Here is a 22,393-nt window from a genome sequence, read left to right on the forward strand (position 1 = left end):
TTTTGCCACGGGATCAACCAGCGGCGTCACGCATGGCTCCGGCTTACGTCCCTGAAACCGGACGCACAGCAGAGGGTGGCCAATCTGCCGTTTTCCGGGGAGACCCTCTTCGGGAAACATGCCGATGATGAAATGGCCCGCATGAAGGCGGAGGCCGAAACGCTGACGGCTGTGGGCCTGGAAAAGCCCAAAGAGACCAAGAAGCAGTACCGCCCCTTCCAACGGCGGTTCGGCGGACAGGGCCGAGGTCGAGGACAGGCCTCAGGACTCTCCCAGCGGCAGCAGCAGTTCCGGAAGCCGTTCCAGAAGCGGCAGAGGGGCAGGGGAGGCCAGCAATCGGCTCCGGCGCCCAAGGGCCAGGCGGGGCCTAGGCCCTAGGGACTTACTTCCCCCGGATCCGTTACCCACTCCGGTAGGGGGAAGCATCCAACTTTTTCTGGCAGAGTGGAGAAAAATTACTCAGGACAAGTGGGTGCTGAATATTGTTTGCAATAGATACAGTCTTCGGTTCACCAGCCCTCCTCCAGCTATCCCCCCCGGTCAGCTCGCAGTTTCAGCTGCGCGAGCTTCAGGCGGAAGCGGATATCCTGTTGAGGAAACGGGCGATAGAAGACGTACCTCGGTCTCAGAGAGGAAGAGGTCTGTACTCCCGGTTCTTCCTGGTTCGCAAGAAGGACAAGAACGAGTTCAGGCCCATTCTGGATTTGCGACAGGCAAACAAATGGATTCGCAGAGAAAAGTTCCGCATGCTGTCGTTGCATCAGATTTACCCTCAGTTGCAACAGGGGGACTGGCTTTGCGCTATAGACCTACAGGATGCTTACTTCCATGTGCCCATTGCACACAAACACAGGAAGTTCCTGCGGTTCCAAGTCGGCACCAATCACTATCAATACACAGTACTCCCATTCGGACTGAAGTCTGCGCCGAGAACGTTCTCGAAGTGCATGGCGGTGGTAGCAGCACACCTGAGGAAGAACAAGGTGTTCGTCTACCCGTACCTGGACGATTGGTTGATCAAGGCATCCTCCTTCTCGGAAGCGCGAGCACACTTCCAGAAGACGTGCGTTCTCTTGAACAAGTTGGGGCTGCACATCAACATGGCCAAGTCTGTCCCGACTCCGGTCCAATGCATACAGTACTTGGGAGCCTCCATCAATACGCTGTCAGCAAGCGTGTCTCCTTCGGAAGAGCGACGATTATCACTCCTTCGAAAGGCTCAGGCTCTTATGACGACTCCATCTACAACAGTGAGGACGGTATCTTCTCTACTGGGATCGATGGCCTCTTGTATCTTCCTGACGCCACACGCACGGCTGCACATGAGACCGCTGCAGGAGTGCTTGGAGGACCAGTGGGATCAGCGGAAAGGATCTTGGGACGACAAGATTCGACTGTCGCTGCATGCTCTTCAGTCTCTGAAGTGGTGGTGTTCGGCGGAGAATCTCCTCAGAGGGGTTCCCTTTCACAAGGACGTTCCCACGCAGACTGTCGTGACGGATGCGTCTCTTCTGGGATGGGGAGCGCACTCCGGGACTTTGCAGATTCAGGGCACGTGGTCACCGATGGAGGCCACGTATCACATCAATTTCCTGGAGCTCAGGGCTGTTCACTTGGCGCTGAAGGCTTTTCTTCCGTCCTTCCAGACCAACTCTCTGCTTGTACAGACGGACAATACCACCACGATGTATTACCTCAACAAGCAGGGGGGCTCGAGATCGCGCACACTGTCACAGGAGGCGCAGACGATCTGGCACTGGCTCCTGGCCAGAGGACTGACGATAACGGCCACCCATCTACCAGGTGTGCAGAATGTTCAGGCAGACGCACTGAGCAGACTGCTTCAGGAAAACCACGAATGGGTCATAAACGACGAAGTACTAGGAGAAGTCTTCGCAAGGTGGGGAACTCCGGACGTAGATTTGTTCGCCACCGCCGAAAACAGCAAGTGCAGAGACTTCGCCTCCAGGTACTTCCAGCAAGGGACGCTGGGGAATGCGTTATGGATCAGCTGGACGAACGGCTTTCTGTACGCCTTTCCTCCCATCCCCCTGATTCCGGCGGTACTCATCAAGCTGGCCCGGTCCAGAGCTCGGATGATACTCATCGCCCCGGAGTGGCCCAGGCAGTGGTGGTTCACGGACCTACTTCACCGGTCTCTCCTTCCTCACATTCGGTTGCCGTGCAGGCCGGACCTTCTCACGAAGTTCGGGGGGCGGATGTTACACCCCAACCTCTCGTCTTTGAGTTTGGCGGCATGGCTCCTGAGATAGTGCAATATGGCCATCTGAATCTTCCCGAGGATTGCATGGACATACTGAAGGAGTCTAAGAGACCTTCCACTCGGACTTCATATGCTTACAAGTGGAAGAGGTTTTGTATCTGGTGCCAGTCTAAGAACCATGACCCTACGACATGTAAGGAAGATGTCATCCTTCCTTACCTTTTGCATTTGGCGCAGTCTGGCCTTAATGTCCATTCCATTAAGGTTCATCTTGCTGCATTGACTGCCTACAGGAAATGCCCTTCACAGACTTCCTTTTTCCAGATCCCTGTGATCAAAGATTTTCTGGAAAGCTTGAAGAAAGTATTCCCTCCTGTCAGGCTTCCCTCGCCTTCATGGGAATTGAATGTGGTGCTGTCCAGATTGATGAAGGAGCCTTTTGAACCTATTCATAAGGCTTCGTTGCAGCACCTGTCCTGGAAGGCGGCGTTCCTCGTGGCCATTACATCGGCCCGCAGGGTGAGTGAAATTCAGGCGTTGTGTTGTACTGAACCTTATACTGTATTTCATGCTGCTAAGGTTGTTATGCGTACTCACCCTAAATTTCTTCCCAAGGTTATCTCTGATTTTCATATCAACCAGACTATCACTTTGCCTACGTTTTTTCAGAACCCTTCATCCCCAGCGGAGAGGTCTCTCCATTCCCTGGATGTTAGGAGGGTGTTGAAATTTTATCTGGATAAAACCAAGGATATTCGTAGGTCTGACCAGTTGTTTATCAATTATGGATCGGTCAGGACGGGTCTTGCGACCTCGAAGCAGTCCATCTCTAGGTGGATTGTGTCCTGCATACAATTGTGTTACCAGAAGGCTAATAAGACCTTAGGAGGTAAGCCTAAGGCTCATTCCACCAGGGGCAAAGCTGCCACGACGGCTCTGCTCCGTAACGTGCCGATTGCTGAAATCTGCAAGGCAGCCACTTGGAAGTCGGTTCATACCTTTGCTAAGCATTACTGCCTGGACACTGATGCCAGGGCAGACGCTCAGGTTGGCCGGGCTTCGCTGCGGAATTTGTTCGCACAGTAGTGGCGTTATGTATTTATTCTCCACCGCCGTTTTGGTGTGGGGATGGGCTTGCCATTCTATTCACTAGATTATGACTATACACAGAGATCCCCTACTACAGAAGGAGTAGTTTCTGTCCTGTAACTCCAGTTCTGTAGTAGGGGTATCTCTGTTATAGTCATAAGCGCCCGCCCTCCTCCCCGGTGGAGACTTTTTTCATCATACAAGAATGCGACAGGTCTGGCGTGCTTCGCCTTCAAAAAGAACTGAAGTAAGAGGGACCTGCTATGCATTCTGGGATACTGGGAGAAGTTCTGGAAAGTTCTCTTAAAGGCACAGTATCCTATTTAAGCCACATAATGGCAGCCTATGGGGCTTGTCTGTCCCTGCCTTCCTCTCTATCATTCCTGAGTCTTTGACTGGGGGAGGCAGGTTTCTCTATGGTAGAAACTAGCAGGCTGTGCTGTGTGTGGTGAATTTTGGTGGAATTTCTAGTTGAAGTACTGGACAGTGTAGCCTGTGGATATAGGCTGCATTATTTGTCTTTAAATTCTCTCTTAAGTGTCTTTGCAGTTTCTGCATTATTTTGACAACTTAAGAGATTATTTTTGATTGCCGGGGTCCACGCACATGGGTGGGACTATTCACTAGATTATGACTATAACAGAGATACCAGCGTTAATCAAGTGAAAAAATGGACACTTGTAACAGATCCAGACCATTGGTTGGAAAAAACTATGGTACCCTCAAAAGACCCAATGTAAACAGGTGTAGCGGTATATATCGTTTTTCCGCCCCTACATTGTGGTTCGTTGGCAGTTATCATTGGGTACCATAGGTAGTGTGGGTGCCTGCCTCGACCTGAGGCTCCTCTGGTCTGGATTGCAGTGGCCAGAGAAAAAAATATAGTGCAAAAGAAAAAAATATATAATTTAAAAATAAGATCTTCACTTATAAGTATTTTAATGAAATAGTGTGGATCTTATAATAAAATCAATGGGTACTTAACTGGGATCAAATTATGAGATCCAGAAGTATGCAAATTACAGGAGTGTCGACATGTTTCAGCCCCCTCTGGCTCAAAGGAGTCTACGGGGCTTTCGTCAGGACAAAAATGACAAACAGACAAAGAGGTATTACTCACACTTAATTTGTGGAGTTCAAAGGAAAATATAACAGAGATACCCCTACTACAGAACTGGAGTTACAGGACAGAAACTACTCCATCTTGGCTATCCTTACTTATGCAGCTAGCTAGTGTAAAACTGCAGGATCTTGGCTATCCTCACTTATGCAGCTAGCTAGTGTGACACTGCAGGATCTTGGCTATCCTTACTTATGCAGCTAGCTAGTGTGACACTGCAGGATCTTGGCTATTCTTACTTATGCAGCTAGCTATTGTGAAACTGCAGGTTCTTGGCTATCCTTACTTATGCAGCTAACTAGTGTGAAACTGCAAGGCGAATCCAGAGATACGCCGTGTTAAGGACTCGCTGCCTATGGGCACAGGCCAATGCGGTACAAAAGGGGGTGGTGATGGACGGAGCATCTGAACCAATCAAACACTCACACCCAGTCAAGAGACCTGTGTTTAATCCATCACCGTTCTTTAGCCCGTTCAGACATGGCCATATGCAAATCAGTCTGACCCTGTGCCTGGCATTGCTTGGCAGTTCGGGCTGGACTGTTCCCATGAGGCACAGGGTCAGACTGATTTGCATATAGCCATGTCTGAACTGGGGTGGCAGAGTGGGCTAAAGATGGTGATGGATTAAACTCAGATCTTTTGACTGGGTGTGAGTGTTTGCTTGGTTCAGATGCTCCGTCCATCACCACCCCCTTTTGGTCTGCTTTTGGCCGCCATAAGTGTGGCAGGGTATGCTCAGACGTGAGTCCCTTGCTCACTTTGCCACTGGATTCAAGCATTCACCATCACCACCCCCTTTTGTATGGGCACAGGCAAGACAAAATGACCCAACAGCATTTATTACTCCCTGTGGTCCAGCATAGTTTGCTTGTACCAGTTAGTTCTAGCAATCTAGAGTCCCATCCTTACCAGTGGTGTGGAGGTTGAGCTCTGAGGGTTCGGTTCCTCTTTGTCTCTCCCGGGAGTAGTGATAAGTTTGACTCTTCCTTTGGTCTTGTTAAAGGAAAGTAAAAACGGAGGAGGTGGAAACATAAATGTGGGGTTGTAAGGACTGTGCAAACCTGGTAGGTGTAGAAGAATAAAAGACATGGGCAGATTAAGAGCCTGGTGGCCTTCCATACTGTAAAGATATTTTCTATTGTAACTTATTGCTTGTGAAAGCATATCTTCAAGTTAGCTCCTTGTGTAGCTTTCTAATCTCTTTCCCTTTGAATACCCGTGTGTACCTCCCCTTTAGTGGATGCAATCCAAACCTCTAAGTTCTACAGAATGCTCCAGCTCTTCTCTGCTGTTTCCTTCCACTCACCTGAATCCATGCATCTTCTTTCTTGACCAGATGCCACAAGCTGCAGGAGTCCCTGCTCAGCTCCGCCAGCGGGTTCAGTAACTACAGAGGCATCCTGAACTGGTGTGTCATCATGCTGGTGAGTAGCAGTGAGAGCCGTGCATTCCTTTCGTATGGAGGACCTGTGGCTATTTTATTTATTTATTCAATAACTCTCTGCTTCTCCACGGAGATGCAGTTCCTGAACCATAAACGGCTAATTTCAGGTTTTGTCAAATCTGTTTTGTAACCATAACGTGTGTGTGTGTGTGTGTGTGTGTATGTTTGTGTTTCCCTCCCCAGTGAATTCCAGAGGCCTATGGAATATACATTTTTGTGTTCTGAGCAAGCTTAAGCCTAACTTCAGTGTAGCATATATGTATGTCTGCGAGCAATTGCATTCTCCATTGCTGACCCTTCATTGGTCCTCAACCACTTGAAGAATCCCCTCTGTGTGACGATATCCAGACACTTTTACATCTTTTGTTAAAATGTAGTTGTGTTGTACTGGCCTATCTGCGGACTATATTAACACCTTAGATGCGGCGCAAATATCCCTCCCCAGTGCTGCGCTGTCCATTGGAACTAGTGCTGAATGGACGTCCAATGGTCGTGCGCAGCACTGGGGAGGTAGTGCTGCCGTCGGCCAACGCCCCGACGCAGCACTTAAGAGGTTAACATTTTAATGACCGTCATTAAAATGACAGAGCACACCAGGCTGATTGTGGATAACTTTCTTGAATCCTCTGTGAATGAGCAAAGTAAAATGAAGGCAGTGGAGCCAGGTGGGCAGTAACACCGCTCTGGCCAGGTGTCCGGCTGCTCCTCTGGGTCTGGCCTTTGCTGCCAGTAGCTTTGTAGACTTGGGATTCTTCTTTGACTTGATTGGCTCTCCCGAGGCCACAGAAGAGGGTGAGGGTGGGGTTGTCAGTCACTGGTGGATTTGGCTGAAACAGGGATGTGTGCTGGCTCCCATCCTCTTTAACCTGTATACGGCGGATTTGAGGGACGCCCTGAAAGGCGCCATCCTAGTAGCCCCGAGATTAGGCAGCATGAGGCTGCCGGTGCTACAATATGCCGATGACGCCGCCATAATGGACCACACGAGGGTGGGCCTAAAGAGAGCCCTAAATGCGTTGAATCAATTCAACCAAGATAACCATCTTATAGTCAACCAAGGGAAAACGAAGGTAGTCATTTTTGGGAGAAAGCGCAATGGCTAATGGGAGATCTGCAAATCAGTACAGTGGCAGAGTATAACGATCTAAGGGTTTGGCTTACGGAACGGGCCAAGACAAATGTCCAGCTGAAACAGCAGTCGTCCAAAGCCAATAAGGTGATATTCCTGTTAAAGCAACTGAGCTTAAACCTGATAAGCCCCACGGCCGGACCAACATTAACTGCTTTAAAAGCAAAATTGCTGCCAGCCATTAGCTATGGCCACCAGGCTTTTCCGGGTCTCAGGAAGCCCTTCTCATCGCAACCCAAGCCAAAGTATATAAATCAGTCTTTTCTATCCCAAGGCCGGCAACAAAGTCAAGGCTAAGACTGGAGCTAGGCCTGGTAAGGCCAGACTGGATGTGCCAAGGGGAGATCATAAAACTATACTTGAGGATTATAAGGGCCCCAACAAACTCCTTAAGACACCAATTGAGAGCCATCTTTGAGGGGCCAAGATCAGTATGGCACACCAGCTTTGGCAAAGCACTCAAGACGTTAAAGATCGAGGAAAGAGCATACCACTGCCAGTAATCCCACTAAATGCATGAAAAAAGCCATAAACAGACAAGTCCGCAAAACCTCATTCGATCTGGATCTTAAGTCCCTTCGTTACAGCCCCCACCTAGACCCGCTGAACAGCTCCTACACGGTAGGCAAGGCACAACCCTACCTGCATGAGGCCCTGACACCTCAAGCCAGAACCAAAATCCTCTCCATGAGACTGTGTACTCTAGGAATCACTGAATTTAACCCTGCATGGGCTCGCAAGGGGGAAATTACAAGCTGTAGACTGTGCCCCTACACAAGAGAATCCTGGCTTCACCTTTTATGCTGCTGGCCCTCCATTACGAACGAACGTCATCAACTTCTCCGCCCAGTCTGTGCATCACCAAGAGAATCGAGATATGCCGCGAAGCATCAGCCTTGTGCTTTTCTAGAACAACCACGATGACCCTGGCAAGTCTTGGGAAATTCATTCATCTGATTAGAATGGCTTTAAAGGCCGCAAACGAGTGCACACAAACCAGGGCCACCAGCGAGGTATAACAAGGGAGACAATGCAGCCTCCCCTCAAACGAGGGAAGAACCCTGATCCTATTCACCCGTCCTACAGAGACCGCACCACATCAATGGCTATAAATGGAAGGGACAAGGACAACCATCCACAGCCTGCTGTAGCAGAAAACTGCTCAGGCCGACGCAGCTGTCTAAAACTCTGAAACCCGGTTCTGGCGGCCCGAGTGGGTGCAGCGGAGAGGGGATTTAATACTTGAACAAAAAACGTTTAAACTGGCAGCCTTCGTAGTTTTAATGTGATCAATTTCTCATTTACCAGTTTTATGCTTTTTTACTGTAATCATTTTAATTATTTGAACAGTTAATAAATAATAATGGTGGATTTGTGTCACCTGCTTGTAGTGATACAATCTAAGCACAGGTTTTGTCTTCTTTTTAGATCTTGGGCAACGCACGGTTATGTCTAGAAAACCTCATAAAGTAAGTTGGAATGACTGCTGCTTGATGTGTTCATAGACTGTATTTCAACACTATATGTGATCTGTCTGCAGCTTTCTAAATTGTGATTGGTCCATTTCACAGCTGCATGGAAGGTTATGTTGGTAAAGCACTGTCCAATGTCACACAGTCATAGCATGTTTGTAAGCCTGGCCTGAGAACAGCGCATGTGCTGTGGCTTGCAAGATCTTTTGTTTTCTACACGGTGGACGTATAGCCCACCCATTGGTGGGCTTCATTGTCACTCTTATTACTTGCTTCTTATCGGTCAGCTGATTAAGGCTTCTTTCCTTTTAATGTGTTTGTCCCATCCCTTGGAGCATGGACACATTACTTGGGCCCTTCCACTGCTCTTTTTATTATGTTACTTTTTTCCTTGTGTTTAAGCATCTACTAGAGTGCTTTTTTCAGCTGGTTCCCTCAAGTACTGCTCACCCTCTGTGTTGCTCCCACCCTCCCTTGTCTGTGTTGCTTGGCCCCCCCATCTGCTGTCCGCGTTGCTTGGCCCCCCATCTGCTGTCCGCGTTGCTGGCCCCCCCCCCCCATCTGCTGTCCGCGTTGCTTGGCCCCCCCACCATCTGCTGTCCGCGTTGCTTGGCCCCCCCACCATCTGCTGTCCGCGTTGCTTGGCCCCCCCACCATCTGCTGTCCGCGGTGCTTGGCCCCCCCACCATCTGCTGTCTGCGGTGCTTGGGCCCCCCCACCATCTGCTGACCGCGGTGCTTGCCCCCCCATCTGCTGTCCGCGGTGCTTGCCCCCCCCCCCATCTGCTGTCCGCGGTGCTTGGCCCCCCCATCTGCTGTCCGCGGTGCTTGCCCCCCCCGTCTGGTGTCCGTGGTGCTTGGCCCCCCCCCGTCTGGTGTCCGTGTTGCTTGGCCCCCCCGTCTGGTGTCCGTGTTGCTTGGGCCCCCCGTCTGGTGTCCGTGTTGCTTGGCCCCCCCCCCGTCTGGTGTCCGTGTTGCTTGGCCCCCCCCCGTCTGGTGTTCGTGTTGCTTGGCCCGCCCCCGGTCTGGTGTCCGTGTTGCTTGGCCCCCCGTCTGCGTTGCTTGCCCCCCCCGTCTGCTGTCCGTGTTGCTTGCCCCCCCCGTCTGCTGTCCGTGTTGCTTGCCCCCCCGTCTGCTGTCCGTGTTGCTTGCCCCCCCCGTCTGCTGTCCGTGTTGCTTGCCCCCCCCCGTCTGCTGTCCGTGTTGCTTGCCCCCCCCCCCCCGTCTGCTGTCCGTGTTGCTTGGCCCCCCCCGTCTGGTGTTCGTGTTGCTTGGCCCCCCCCCCGTCTGGTGTTCGTGTTGCTTGGCCCCCCCCGTCTGGTGTCCGTGTTGCTTGGCCCCCCGTCTGTGTTGCTTGTCCCCCCGTCTGCTGTCTGTGTTGCTTGCCCCACCCGTCTGCGTTGCTTGCCCCCCGTCTGCTGTCTGTGTGGCTTGCCCCCCCCCCCCGTCTGCTGTCTGTGGCTTGCCCCCCCCCCCGTCTGCTGTCTGTGGCTTGCCCCCCCCCGTCTGCTGTCTGTGTGGCTTGCCCCCCACGTCTGCTGTCTGTGTTGCTTGCCCCCCCCCGTTTGCTGTCTGTGTTGCTTGCCCCCCCGTCTGCTGTCTGTGTTGCTTGCCCCCCCGTTTGCTGTCTGTGTTGCTTGCCCCCCCGTTTGCTGTCTGTGTTGCTTGCCCCCCCGTCTGCTGTCTGTGTTGCTTGCCCCCCCGTCTGCTGTCTGTGTTGCTTGGCCCCCCCGTCTGCTGTCTGTGTTGCTTGGCCCCCCCGTCTGCTGTCTGTGTTGCTTGGCCCCCCCGTCTGCTGTCTGTGTTGCTTGGCCCCCCCGTCTGCTGTCTGTGTTGCTTGGCCCCCCCGTCTGCTGTCTGTGTTGCTTGCCCCCCCCGTCTGCTGTCTGTGTTGCTTGCCCCCCCCGTCTGCTGTCTGTGTTGCTTGCCCCCCCCGTCTGCTGTCTGTGTTGCTTGGCCCCCCGTCTGCTGTCTGTGTTGCTTGCCCCCCCCCCGTCTGGTGTCTGTGTTGCTTGCCCCCCCCCCGTCTGGTGTCTGTGTTGCTTGCCCCCCCCCGTCTGGTGTTTGTGTTGCTTGCCCCCCCCCCCGTCTGGTGTCTGTGTTGCTTGCCCCCCCCGTCTGGTGTCCGTGTTGCTTGGCCCCCCCGTCTGGTGTCCGTGTTGCTTGGCCCCCCCGTCTGGTGTCCGTGTTGCTTGGCCCCCCCCCGTCTGGTGTTCGTGTTGCTTGGCCCCCCCCCCGGTCTGGTGTCCGTGTTGCTTGGCCCCCCGTCTGCGTTGCTTGTCCCCCCTGTCCGTGTTGCTTGCCCCCCCCCGTCTGCTGTCCGTGTTGCTTGGCCCCCCCCCCGTCTGGTGTTCGTGTTGCTTGGCCCCCCCCCCGTCTGGTGTTCGTGTTGCTTGGCCCCCCCCCCCGTCTGGTGTCCGTGTTGCTTGGCCCCCCCGTCTGTGTTGCTTGCCCCCCGTCTGCTGTCAGTGTTGCTTGCCCCCCGTCTGCGTTGCTTGCCCCCCCGTCTGCTGTCTGTGTGGCTTGCCCCCCCCGTCTGCTGTCTGTGTGGCTTGCCCCCCCCGTCTGCTGTCTGTGTGGCTTGCCCCCCCCGTCTGCTGTCTGTGTGGCTTGCCCCCCCCGTCTGCTGTCTGTGTGGCTTGCCCCCCCGTCTGCTGTCTGTGTGGCTTGCCCCCCCCGTCTGCTGTCTGTGTGGCTTGCCCCCCCCGTCTGCTGTCTGTGTGGCTTGCCCCCCCCCGTCTGCTGTCTGTGTTGCTTGCCCCCCCCCGTTTGCTGTCTGTGTTGCTTGCCCCCCCGTCTGCTGTCTGTGTTGCTTGCCCCCCCGTCTGCTGTCTGTGTTGCTTGCCCCCCCCGTCTGCTGTCTGTGTTGCTTGCCCCCCCCGTCTGCTGTCTGTGTTGCTTGCCCCCCCCCGTCTGATGTCTGTGTTGCTTGCCCCCCCCCGTCTGCTGTCTGTGTTGCTTGCCCCCCCCGTCTGCTGTCTGTGTTGCTTGCCCCCCCCGTCTGCTGTCTGTGTTGCTTGCCCCCCCCCGTCTGCTGTCTGTGTTGCTTGCCCCCCCCCGTCTGCTGTCTGTGTTGCTTGCCCCCCCCGTCTGCTGTCTGTGTTGCTTGCCCCCCCCGTCTGGTGTCTGTGTTGCTTGCCCCCCCCGTCTGGTGTCTGTGTTGCTTGCCCCCCCCCCGTCTGGTGTCCGTGTTGCTTGGCCCCCCGTCTGGTGTCCGTGTTGCTTGGCCCCCCGTCTGTGTTGCTTGCCCCCCCGTCTGCTGTCTGTGTTGCTTGCCCCCCCGTCTGCGTTGCTTGCCCCCCCCGTCTGCTGTCTGTGTTGCTTGCCCCCCCCGTCTGCTGTCTGTGTTGCTTGCCCCCCCCGTCTGCTGTCTGTGTTGCTTGCCCCCCCCGTCTGCTGTCTGTGTTGCTTGCCCCCCCCGTCTGCTGTCTGTGTTGCTTGCCCCCCCCCCCGTCTGGTGTCTGTGTTGCTTGCCCCCCCCGTCTGGTGTCTGTGTTGCTTGCCCCCCCCCCGTCTGGTGTCTGTGTTGCTTGCCCCCCCCCGTCTGGTGTCCGTGTTGCTTGGCCCCCCGTCTGGTGTCCGTGTTGCTTGGCCCCCCGTCTGTGTTGCTTGCCCCCCCGTCTGCTGTCTGTGTTGCTTGCCCCCCCCGTCTGCGTTGCTTGCCCCCCCGTCTGCTGTCTGTGTGGCTTGCCCCCCCCCGTCTGCTGTCTGTGTGGCTTGCCCCCCCGTCTGCTGTCTGTGTTGCTTGGCCCCCCCCCCGTCTGCTGTCTGTTTTGCTTGGCCCCCCCGTCTGCTGTCTGTGTTGCTTGGCCCCCCCCGTCTGCTGTCCGTGTTGCTTGGCCCCCCCCCGTCTGCTGTCCGTGTTGCTTGGCCCCCCCCCGTCTGCTGTCCGTGTTGCTTGGCCCCCCCGTCTGCTGTCCGTGTTGCTTGGCCCCCCCGTCTGCTGTCCGTGTTGCTTGGCCCCCCCCGTCTGCTGTCCGTGTTGCTTGGCCCCCCCCGTCTGCTGTCCGTGTTGCTTGGCCCCCCCCCGTCTGCTGTCCGTGTTGCTTGGCCCCCCCCGTCTGCTGTCCGTGTTGCTTGGCCCCCCCGTCTGCTGTCCGTGTTGCTTGGCCCCCCCGTCTGCTGTCTGTGTTGCTTGCCCCCCCCCCCCCCCGTCGGGTGTCCGTGTTGCTTGGCCCCCCATCTGGTGGCCGTGTTGCTTGGCCCCCCGTCTGGTGTCCGTGTTGCTTGGCCCCCCGTCTGGTGTCCGTGTTGCTTGGCCCCCCGTCTGGTGTCCGTGTTGCTTGGCCCCCCGTCTGGTGTCCGTGTTGCTTGGCCCCCCGTCTGGTGTCCGTGTTGCTTGGCCCCCCGTCTGGTGTCCGTGTTGCTTGGCCCCCCGTCTGGTGTCCGTGTTGCTTGGCCCCCCGTCTGGTGTCCGTGTTGCTTGGCCCCCCGTCTGGTGTCCGTGTTGCTTGGCCCCCCGTCTGCTGTCTGTGTTGCTTGCCCCCCCCGTCTGCGTTGCTTGCCCCCCCGTCTGCTGTCTGTGTTGCTTGGCCCCCCCGTCTGCTGTCCGTGTTGCTTGGCCCCCCCGTCTGCTGTCCGTGTTGCTTGGCCCCCCCGTCTGGTGTCCGTGTTGCTTGGCCCCCCCGTCTGGTGTCCGTGTTGCTTGCCTCCCCCCCCCCCCCCCCCCCCCGGTCTGGTGTCCGTGTTGCTTGGCCCCCCGTCTGTGTTGCTTGCCCCCCCGTCTGCTGTCTGTGTGGCTTGCCCCCCCGTCTGCTGTCTGTGTTACTTGCCCCCCCCCGTCTGGTGTCTGTGTGGCTTGCCCCCCCCCGTCTGGTGTCCGTGTTGCTTGGCCCCCCAGCCTGCTGTCCGTGTTGCTTGGCCCCCCCGTCTGGTGTCCGTGTTGCTTGCCCCCCCCCCCGGTCTGGTGTCCGTGTTGCTTGGCCCCCCGTCTGTGTTGCTTGCCCCCCCCCCGTCTGGTGTCTGTGTTGCTTGGCCCCCCGTCTGGTGTCCGTGTTGCTTGCCCCCCCGTCTGCTGTCCGTGTTGCTTGGCCCCCCCGTCTGCTGTCCGTGTTGCTTGGCCCCCCCGTCTGCTGTCCGTGTTGCTTGGCCCCCCCCGTCTGCTGTCCATGTTGCTTGGCCCCCCCGTCTGCTGTCCGTGTTGCTTGGCCCCCCCCGTCTGCTGTCCGTGTTGCTTGGCCCCCCCGTCTGCTGTCCGTGTTGCTTGGCCCCCCCCCCCCGTCTGCTGTCCGTGTTGCTTGGCCCCCCCCCGTCTGCTGTCCGTGTTGCTTGGCCCCCCCCGTCTGCTGTCCGTGTTGCTTGGCCCCCCCCCGTCTGCTGTCCGTGTTGCTTGGCCCCCCCCGTCTGCTGTCCGTGTTGCTTGGCCCCCCCGTCTGCTGTCCGTGTTGCTTGGCCCCCCCGTCTGCTGTCCGTGTTGCTTGCCCCCCGTCTGTGTTGCTTGCCCCCCCGTCTGTGTTGCTTGCCCCCCCGTCTGCTGTCTGTGTTGCTTGCCCCCCCGTCTGCGTTGCTTGCCCCCCCCGTCTGCTGTCTGTGTTGCTTGCCCCCCCGTCTGCTGTCTGTGTTGCTTGGCCCCCCCCGTCTGCTGTCTGTGTTGCTTGGCCCCCCCCCGTCTGCTGTCCGTGTTGCTTGGCCCCCCCCCCGTCTGCTGTCCGTGTTGCTTGGCCCCCCCGTCTGCTGTCCGTGTTGCTTGCCCCCCGTCTGTGTTGCTTGCCCCCCGTCTGCTGTCTGTGTTGCTTGCCCCCCCGTCTGCTGTCTGTGTTGCTTGCCCCCCCGTCTGCGTTGCTTGCCCCCCCGTCTGCTGTCTGTGTTGCTTGCCCCCCCGTCTGCTGTCTGTGTTGCTTGCCCCCCCGTCTGCTGTCTGTGTTGCTTGGCCCCCCCCGTCTGCTGTCTGTGTTGCTTGGCCCCCCCCCGTCTGCTGTCCGTGTTGCTTGGCCCCCCCCCGTCTGCTGTCCGTGTTGCTTGGCCCCCCCCGTCTGCTGTCCGTGTTGCTTGGCCCCCCCCGTCTGCTGTCCGTGTTGCTTGGCCCCCCCCGTCTGCTGTCCGTGTTGCTTGGCCCCCCCGTCTGCTGTCCGTGTTGCTTGGCCCCCCCGTCTGCTGTCCGTGTTGCTTGGCCCCCCCGTCTGCTGTCCGTGTTGCTTGGCCCCCCCGTCTGCTGTCCGTGTTGCTTGGCCCCCCCGTCTGCTGTCCGTGTTGCTTGCCCCCGTCTGTGTTGCTTGCCCCCCCGTCTGCTGTCTGTGTTGCTTGCCCCCCCGTCTGCTGTCTGTGTTGCTTGCCCCCCCGTCTGCTGTCTGTGTTGCTTGCCCCCCCGTCTGCTGTCTGTGTTGCTTGCCCCCCCGTCTGCTGTCTGTGTTGCTTGCCCCCCCCCCCGTCTGCTGTCTGTGTTGCTTGCCCCCCCCCCGGTCTGCTGTCTGTGTTGCTTGCCCCCCCGTCTGCTGTCTGTGTTGCTTGCCCCCCCCCGTCTGCTGTCTGTGTTGCTAGCCCCCCCCGTCTGCTGTCTGTGTTGCTTGGCCCCCCCGTCTGCTGTCTGTGTTGCTTGCCTCCCCCGTCTGCTGTCTGTGTTGCTTGCCCCCCCCGTCTGCTGTCTGTGTTGCTTGCCCCCCCCGTCTGCTGTCTGTGTTGCTTGCCCCCCCGTCTGCTGTCTGTGTTGCTTGGCCCCCCCCCGTCTGCTGTCTGTGTTGCTTGGCCCCCCCCCGTCTGCTGTCCGTGTTGCTTGCCCCCCCCCGTCTGCTGTCCGTGTTGCTTGGCCCCCCCCGTCTGCTGTCCGTGTTGCTTGGCCCCCCCCCCCGTCTGCTGTCCGTGTTGCTTGGCCCCCCCCCCCGTCTGCTGTCCGTGTTGCTTGGCCCCCCGTCTGCTGTCCGTGTTGCTTGGCCCCCCCCCGTCTGCTGTCCGTGTTGCTTGGCCCACCACCTGGTGTTCGTGTTGCTTCCCACCACCTGGTGTTCTTGATGTTGCTTGCCTCCCTACACTTCCAGCAAAAAAACTGCGATGGATCAAGCCCTGATCTGTTGACTGGGTAGGAGTATTCTGCTTAATTCAGAAACTGTCCATCACCACCCCCTTTTCTGAATCCCTCCCCTTCCAGCAATGAACACAAAAAAGCACATTACCTGGCTAGCTTTCCCTTGTACTAACCCCACACACCCTACCACTGTTGCCCCCCCCCCCCCCCCCCGGCTTTCTTTCAAAAAAGTGCTGTGATGCAGCTAGCACTGTCTGAATCATACCACTTTTTTTCTTATTTCAGCCATGTTGCTCAGCAGCATGTAAAACATGGGCATGGCCGAAAACATTGACAAATGATACCTGGCGTAGGGTAGATCTGTTAGCTTTGCCAGTGCTTGTTGTCCAGCTAAGTCTCTTGCAAAAATCATTTTTCTAGTCTTTCTTCTTAAAGCACAGAAAACGATAACCAATTTTAGCATTGACCAATATTTATGCGTGAGCTTCTTTCGTAAGTCCTGATCTAATTCCGCACTTGGAGTGAGTGTAAGGGAGCACCTTGCCCTTCCTATGTGTCTTTTTCCACAGTTTGCAAAAAGTGACTACATGTGCATGAATAAACAGTAAGCACTTTTATTTGAAAGGATTGTGAGCTGCATCTACACCTGTGCCTCCCAGCTCACCAAAGTCCTGTACAGGAAGCAATGCCTTGATGACAGCACTACATAGCATCCTAGTCGGATGTGTGGCGAGACCGCTCCAGATAGAATAACATTTTCTCTGTTTTTCTTGAATGCATACTCCTGTCCTGACTCTTGTCCAGTCTCCAATCTGGGATACCTTGCTACTTGACAGATGGACAGGAATGCTGCCCATATAACTATTTGCACAGAGTACCATGCGTGTGTCACGCATGGTATAGCCCCTTGCTGGTAAATGTGCCCCAAAATGACCATTTACCTTACCCTACTCCCTATTCTTGGATCTTTCAATCTTTTTGAAACTCTTTTGCTGTCGGTCCATCTTCTGTCTCCGCTCAGATTGCTTCTAACTCTCTTGCTTGAGGACGTGAGTTTGTCATCAACCCTTTGCAGCAGTTCACTCTTGTCACCTCCATCTCCTGTTTGAGAAACTGACCTCAAGTTCATGTATGTGCTATATGTGCTGGAGAACCTGCCTGCCTTGCATGTAGAGTAGCTGTGCAGTGATCCCACCAGCCCGGAGTTTCATCGGAGAGGTGATTTTGGGGGTCTCGGTACCAGAGAGGTGTCGAGTACCCTTTCTGTTGGTGAGGTAGCACAGCATAACACCTCCCAACCTGCAGAAACAGTCTTTCGTAGGAGGGCATCTCTTACTCCGCCGCCTGTGGTTGTGCGGGCACCGGGGAACGGTAAAGACTCCTAATTGGAAGGTTCATTTGGGATCTAAATCATCTTTTGCTGCCAGTTGTGATAAAACACCAAATGAAGCTCAGCTCCTCGTTTGGATCAGAGGGCCCCTGAGGGCCCAGCCAGTCTAACCTCTGGGCACTGGGCTGCTGGAGGCCTAATGCAGGGAGACATTGACTACGCCTCTCCCTGCTGCCTGTTAAGAGTCCAGATAATGTTCTCCAACTCTGCAGACTTGGCCTGGTTCCTCCTGCGTCGGTGTGTTGCATCCCAGTTTTCTCGAGCAGGTCCTTCTCCTGACCACTCCTCCACCTTCGCGTTTTAGGCCATTGTTTGTGCGGTGCAGTTAAGGGCGCCACCTGGTCAGTGATTGTAGAGGCTCGCCAAGAAACGTGTAAGGAGACTGGGTGTCCAAGCTTGTTCTCAACTTTTTCGACACCCCAAAACACAGATTGCACAAGAAGCAATGATAGCAAGAGGCATCACGCGAAGGTCAGGCTAGCTACTAAGGAACCCTGCAGTAGTCTTGTTTGGATGGCCCACTCCTCTCCCTGTTGAGCTGGATCGTGGAAAAGTAGGAGTTGTGATCAGAAATCTGATCCAGCGTGGCTCTCCAACAACCCTCAATACCTATCTCACCAAACCCAGGAGAAATCACTTTACTCATCAGTGGGGCCCATAACACTGCGAGTCATTCACTCTTTCACACTCTCACATACTTTACTCCTGAATCAGTGACAGAGGAGAGCTGCTGGCTAGCGGGGTACCTAGGCTTATATTATTCTATACATTTATAAAAATTCTTTACACATGCTAAACCGTTACCTGGATAACCCTACACAAAGGTACTCCACTGTTCGAGGCATATGGGCTGCAGATGGTACATTATGAATAGATCGCCATCTGGTGTTGGGCTCGGATGATTGCACTTTGTTTTTCTCTTGGAGAGTCTTTTGTCTCTTGGTGACTCCTACCTTGGTTGGTAGTGCGCATGGGCATCGGCTCCATCCTTAGATTGTTTTTTTCCGCCATCGGGTTCGGATGAAGATCGAGACGCTCCAGATCAACTTCAGAAGAAAGTGATTTTCGGCGCGTATTCCCTTTCCAATTCGACGGTATTGTTATTCGAACGCGTTCATTTCCATTCCGACGCGTTACAAATTCAAAATAGAAGAGAAAAACTTGGATCTACGTCGAAGAACAGGAGGCCTTTCTCGACGCAGTCAAGCCCGGAGTCCATGTAAAGGACTCCATTCAAAAAATGTCCAACGTGTGGTGCTAAGTTCCCACACAAGGACCTACACGAGGTGTGCAACCTCTGTCTATCGCCTGAACACGAATCCAGGGACTGCGAAGCCTGCGCAGCATTCTCCTCCAAGCTAACGATTAGAAATCGTCGAGCTCGAAGACACGAGGTTTCCAGAATGCAGGCGGAAGCGATCCCGGAGCTGTTCGGAGACTAACAAATCGAGGAAGAAGAGGACCAGTCAGGGTCGGAAGGGGACCAGTCGGAGGTTGAAGATCTCATCGAGCAACAAACCGTGAGTGACGACGTCCCCTTACCGAAAAACCGACCCCGTGCGGTAACGACCCCGCCCTCGGGCCCGGTCAAACCGCTGAAAAAAGTTTCCGATGCCCCGCCCTCGGGCCCGGCAACGAAACCGAAACTGAAACCGAAACACTCGGACTCCCACCATGTCGGATCCGAGAAAAGGGCGACATCAACTTCGGCACCGAGGCTACATACAAAGGAGAGCTCGGTATCGAAACATTCCATGTCGAAACAGAAATATGACTTATCGCCCAAGAGACACTCGATACCAAGAAAGTCGGAATCGAGCAAACATTCGGTGTCGAAAACAACAAGATCTGACGATCGAAAACAAAAGCACCTCTCGGAACCAGGACCCTCGGTACCGATTCAGGAGCAACAGACAGATCCCAAACAAAAGATCTTGTTTATTGATCCACAAACTGGGAAAGTGGTCACGAAGAAGAGAGAGTGAACAGTCAGAAGATAAACCTTTTCCTTCAAAAAAGAGAACAATGGGGACGAATATAACTCCTCCTGCTTCTCCTCGTCCTAGAGTAACACCCTCTTCACCTATTCCTCACAATAGGCCAAATATTCCTACACCTTCCACACCAAGACCAGCTACACCTCAGTCAGATGTAGACAGTGAGCTAGGGGAGGGAGAACCTCAAGGGGATGACAAAACTATCCCAGATGAGGAGGATCCATGGGAAAATTATGATGTAGGGTCAGATGAGGACAACGACCCAGAGCTACATCCCTCAAAGCCTTCACCACCTGATGATAACACAGGTTTTGTGCAGCTCATTAATAGGGCAGCAAAATATCACAAACTAGATATGCATACAGAACCTCAAATAGAGGATTTCTTGTTAGAGACTCTACCTAATGCACAGAGAACATCAGGTACTCTCCCTATGTTGAAGGGTCTTCTTACTCACACAGAGGAAATATTCGAAAACCCAGTGAGAGCCAGGGTGTTAAACCCAAGAATCGATAAAAAATACAAAGCGGCTCCAAAGGACCCAATATTTATTAGAGGGCATGTACCTCTAGACTCGCTGGTGGTCTCAAACGCTCGTAAAAGAGCAAACTCACTATCTACAGGAGAGGCTCCTCCACCAGATAAAGAGTCGAAGTTAATAGATGCATCAGGCAAAAGAGTAGCATCACAGGCAGCGAATAGCTGGCGTATAGCCAATACACAAGCACTACTCGCACGTTACGACAGGGCACATTACGATGAGTTAGAAAAACTTCTCACACATCTCCCAAAAGAACACCAGAAGAAGGCAGACCAATTAATACAGGAAGGTAAAATAATAACCAATACTTCTATTAAGTGTGCATTAGACGCAGCAGACACTGCAGCAAGGTCGATTAACACTAGTGTCATGCTAAGAAGGCACGCATGGCTTAGAATCTCAGGATTCAAACAAGAGGTACAAACAGCACTACTGAACAAACCATTTGATCAGAAGACATTGTTTGGTTCAAGCACAGACGAGACATTAGAAAAGATGAAGAAAGATACGGAGACGGCTAAGTCAATGGGAGCATTGCAACAGCCAACACACAGAGGTTCCTTTCGTAGATCCACCTATAGAGGGGGCTCAAAGAACACAGGAACGAATCAGCAATCCACATCTTTCACACCAACATCACCCAGAGGTAATTCAAGAGGCAGTTACAGAGGTAACAACAATAAGGGAAGAGGCCGCGGAAATAATAACAACCGCAACGCCTCAACACCAAAACAGTGACTTCATAGAACTCCCCCCAGACCACATAACACCGGTCGGGGGACGTCTATCACAGTTCCTACCTGTCTGGGAAAACATCACGTCAGACAAGTGGGTGAGACAAATTATCCAACATGGTTATTGCCTAGAACTCACAGCTACCCCACCAAACATCCCCCCCAAACAGCGTCCAATGAGCCAAGATCATTTGACATTGTTAAGAGAAGAAGTGCTAGCACTTCTACAAAAGCATGCAATAGAGAAGGTCCCAAAAGATCAACAGGGCACAGGAGTATACTCTCTATACTTCCTGATCCCCAAAAAGGACGGGTCCCTAAGACCAATATTAGACCTCAGACCTCTCAATGCTTACATAAATTCGGAGCACTTCCACATGGTCACGCTCCAACAAGTACTCCCTTTACTGAAGAAAGGGGACTTTCTTTCTACACTGGATCTAAAAGACGCTTACTTTCATATCCCAATTCACAAAGCCCACAGAAAATACCTAAGGTTTGTGTTAGAAGGACAACACTATCAGTTCAAAGTCCTTCCGTTCGGTGTCACAACAGCACCGAGAGTTTTCACAAAATGCCTAGCTGTGGTGGCAGCACACCTAAGAAGACAACAAATACACGTCTTCCCATACTTGGACGATTGGCTAATAAAGGCCAAGTCAAAGGAAGAATGTCTTCACAACACACAGAAGACAATTCAATTGCTGCACCACCTAGGGTTCACGGTGAACTACAAAAAATCACACCTGCAACCAAACCAGATTCAGCAATACCTGGGGGCTACAGTAGACACAGAAAAGGCAATAGCATACCCCAACCCAATCAGAGTACAGACAATGGTCGGGTTAATACAAAGATTTCACCACAACACTCACTACCAGCACGAGTGTTTATGCAACTATTAGGCATGATGTCCTCCTGCATACTGCTAATACCACATGCCAGACTACAAATGCGCCCACTACAAGAGTGTCTAGCGACACAGTGGAATCAGGCTCAAGGTCAGATTACAGATCTGGTGTTGGTAAACGACCGGACGTATCGCTCTCTGAAGTGGTGGAACACAGAAAACATTTCCAAGGGACGGTCGTTCCTAGAGCCAATTCCACAAGTGATAATAACAGCGGACGCATCGCTCTCCGGATGGGGAGCGCATATGGACAGATACACAGTACAGGGGAAGTGGAGTGTACAGCAAAAGAAACTGCACATCAACTACCTCGAACTGTTAGCAATATTTCTAGCACTAAAAGCTTTCCAAATGCAAATAACAGGCAAAGCAGTCCTGATCAGAACAGACAACATGACTGCAATGTATTATATTCAAAAACAGGGGGGGACACACTCTCTCCAACTGTCCAGACTAGCACAGGATATATGGAGATGGGCCATTCCTCAAAAGATCTACCTGTTAGCGGAACACCTACCAGGAGTTCAAAATCAAATAGCAGACATCCTAAGCAGACAGTCAGAACAAGTACACGAATGGGAGCTGCACGACCAAATACTACAGCCATTCTTCCAAAAATGGGGGCAACCAGAGATAGATCTGTTTGCCAACCATCAGAACGCAAAATGCAAGGAATTCGCATCCAGGTACCCACACCAAAGGTCTCAGGGCAATGCACTGTGGATAAATTGGTCCAACAGATTTGCTTACGCGTTCCCTCCTCTACCACTAATTCCATTACTGGTTCGGAAACTGCAGCAACATTCAATGACAATGATACTAGTGGCACCCACGTGGGCAAGACAGCCGTGGTTCACCACGCTGCTACAACTCTCACAAGTACCACATCAAAAGCTAAGGTTATTACCCATGCATCTTACACAGAACCATGGAGAAATAATGCACCCAGATCCCAAACAACTGAACCTAGCGATCTGGCTCCTGAAGTCAGAGTTTGGGTATTTAGATTTACCACCAGAATGCATGGAAATCATTAAACAAGCAAGACGTCCTACCACCAGAGCATGCTATGCAGCAAAATGGAAGAGGTTTGCTATACACTGTAACAGTAAGCACATCAACCCTCTGGACGCATCCACTAAACAAATCATTTGCTATTTATTACACTTACAGCAATGTAACCTAGCGTATACCTCTATCAGAGTTCATCTCGCAGCTATAGCGGCATACCTACAAAACAGGCAACATCTGTCACTGTTTAAAGTACCAGCAATTAAAGCTTTCATGGAAGGACTCAAAAGAGTCATTCCACCAAGAAGACCACCTTCCCCAGTCTGGAATCTCAACATAGTGCTTACCAGACTAATGGGGCCACCATTTGAA

The 22,393-nt window shown here is 53.7% G+C and overlaps 1 protein-coding gene across 1 annotated transcript in view; it reads left to right on the top strand.

Annotated features, from left to right (window-relative positions):
* Positions 1-22,393, top strand: part of DGAT1 (diacylglycerol O-acyltransferase 1) — a 218,784-nt gene that overhangs the window by 82,961 nt on the left and 113,430 nt on the right. The window contains exons 2-3 of the mRNA XM_086966508.1: positions 5,773-5,860; positions 8,438-8,478. Coding sequence (XP_086822634.1) covers positions 5,773-5,860; positions 8,438-8,478 — 129 coding nt within the window. The remainder of the gene's footprint in view (positions 1-5,772; positions 5,861-8,437; positions 8,479-22,393) is intronic.

Source organism: Lissotriton vulgaris, chromosome 4_1 (genome assembly GCF_964263255.1).
Source record: "Lissotriton vulgaris chromosome 4_1, aLisVul1.2, whole genome shotgun sequence".
Lineage (NCBI taxonomy): Eukaryota > Metazoa > Chordata > Amphibia > Caudata > Salamandridae > Lissotriton > Lissotriton vulgaris.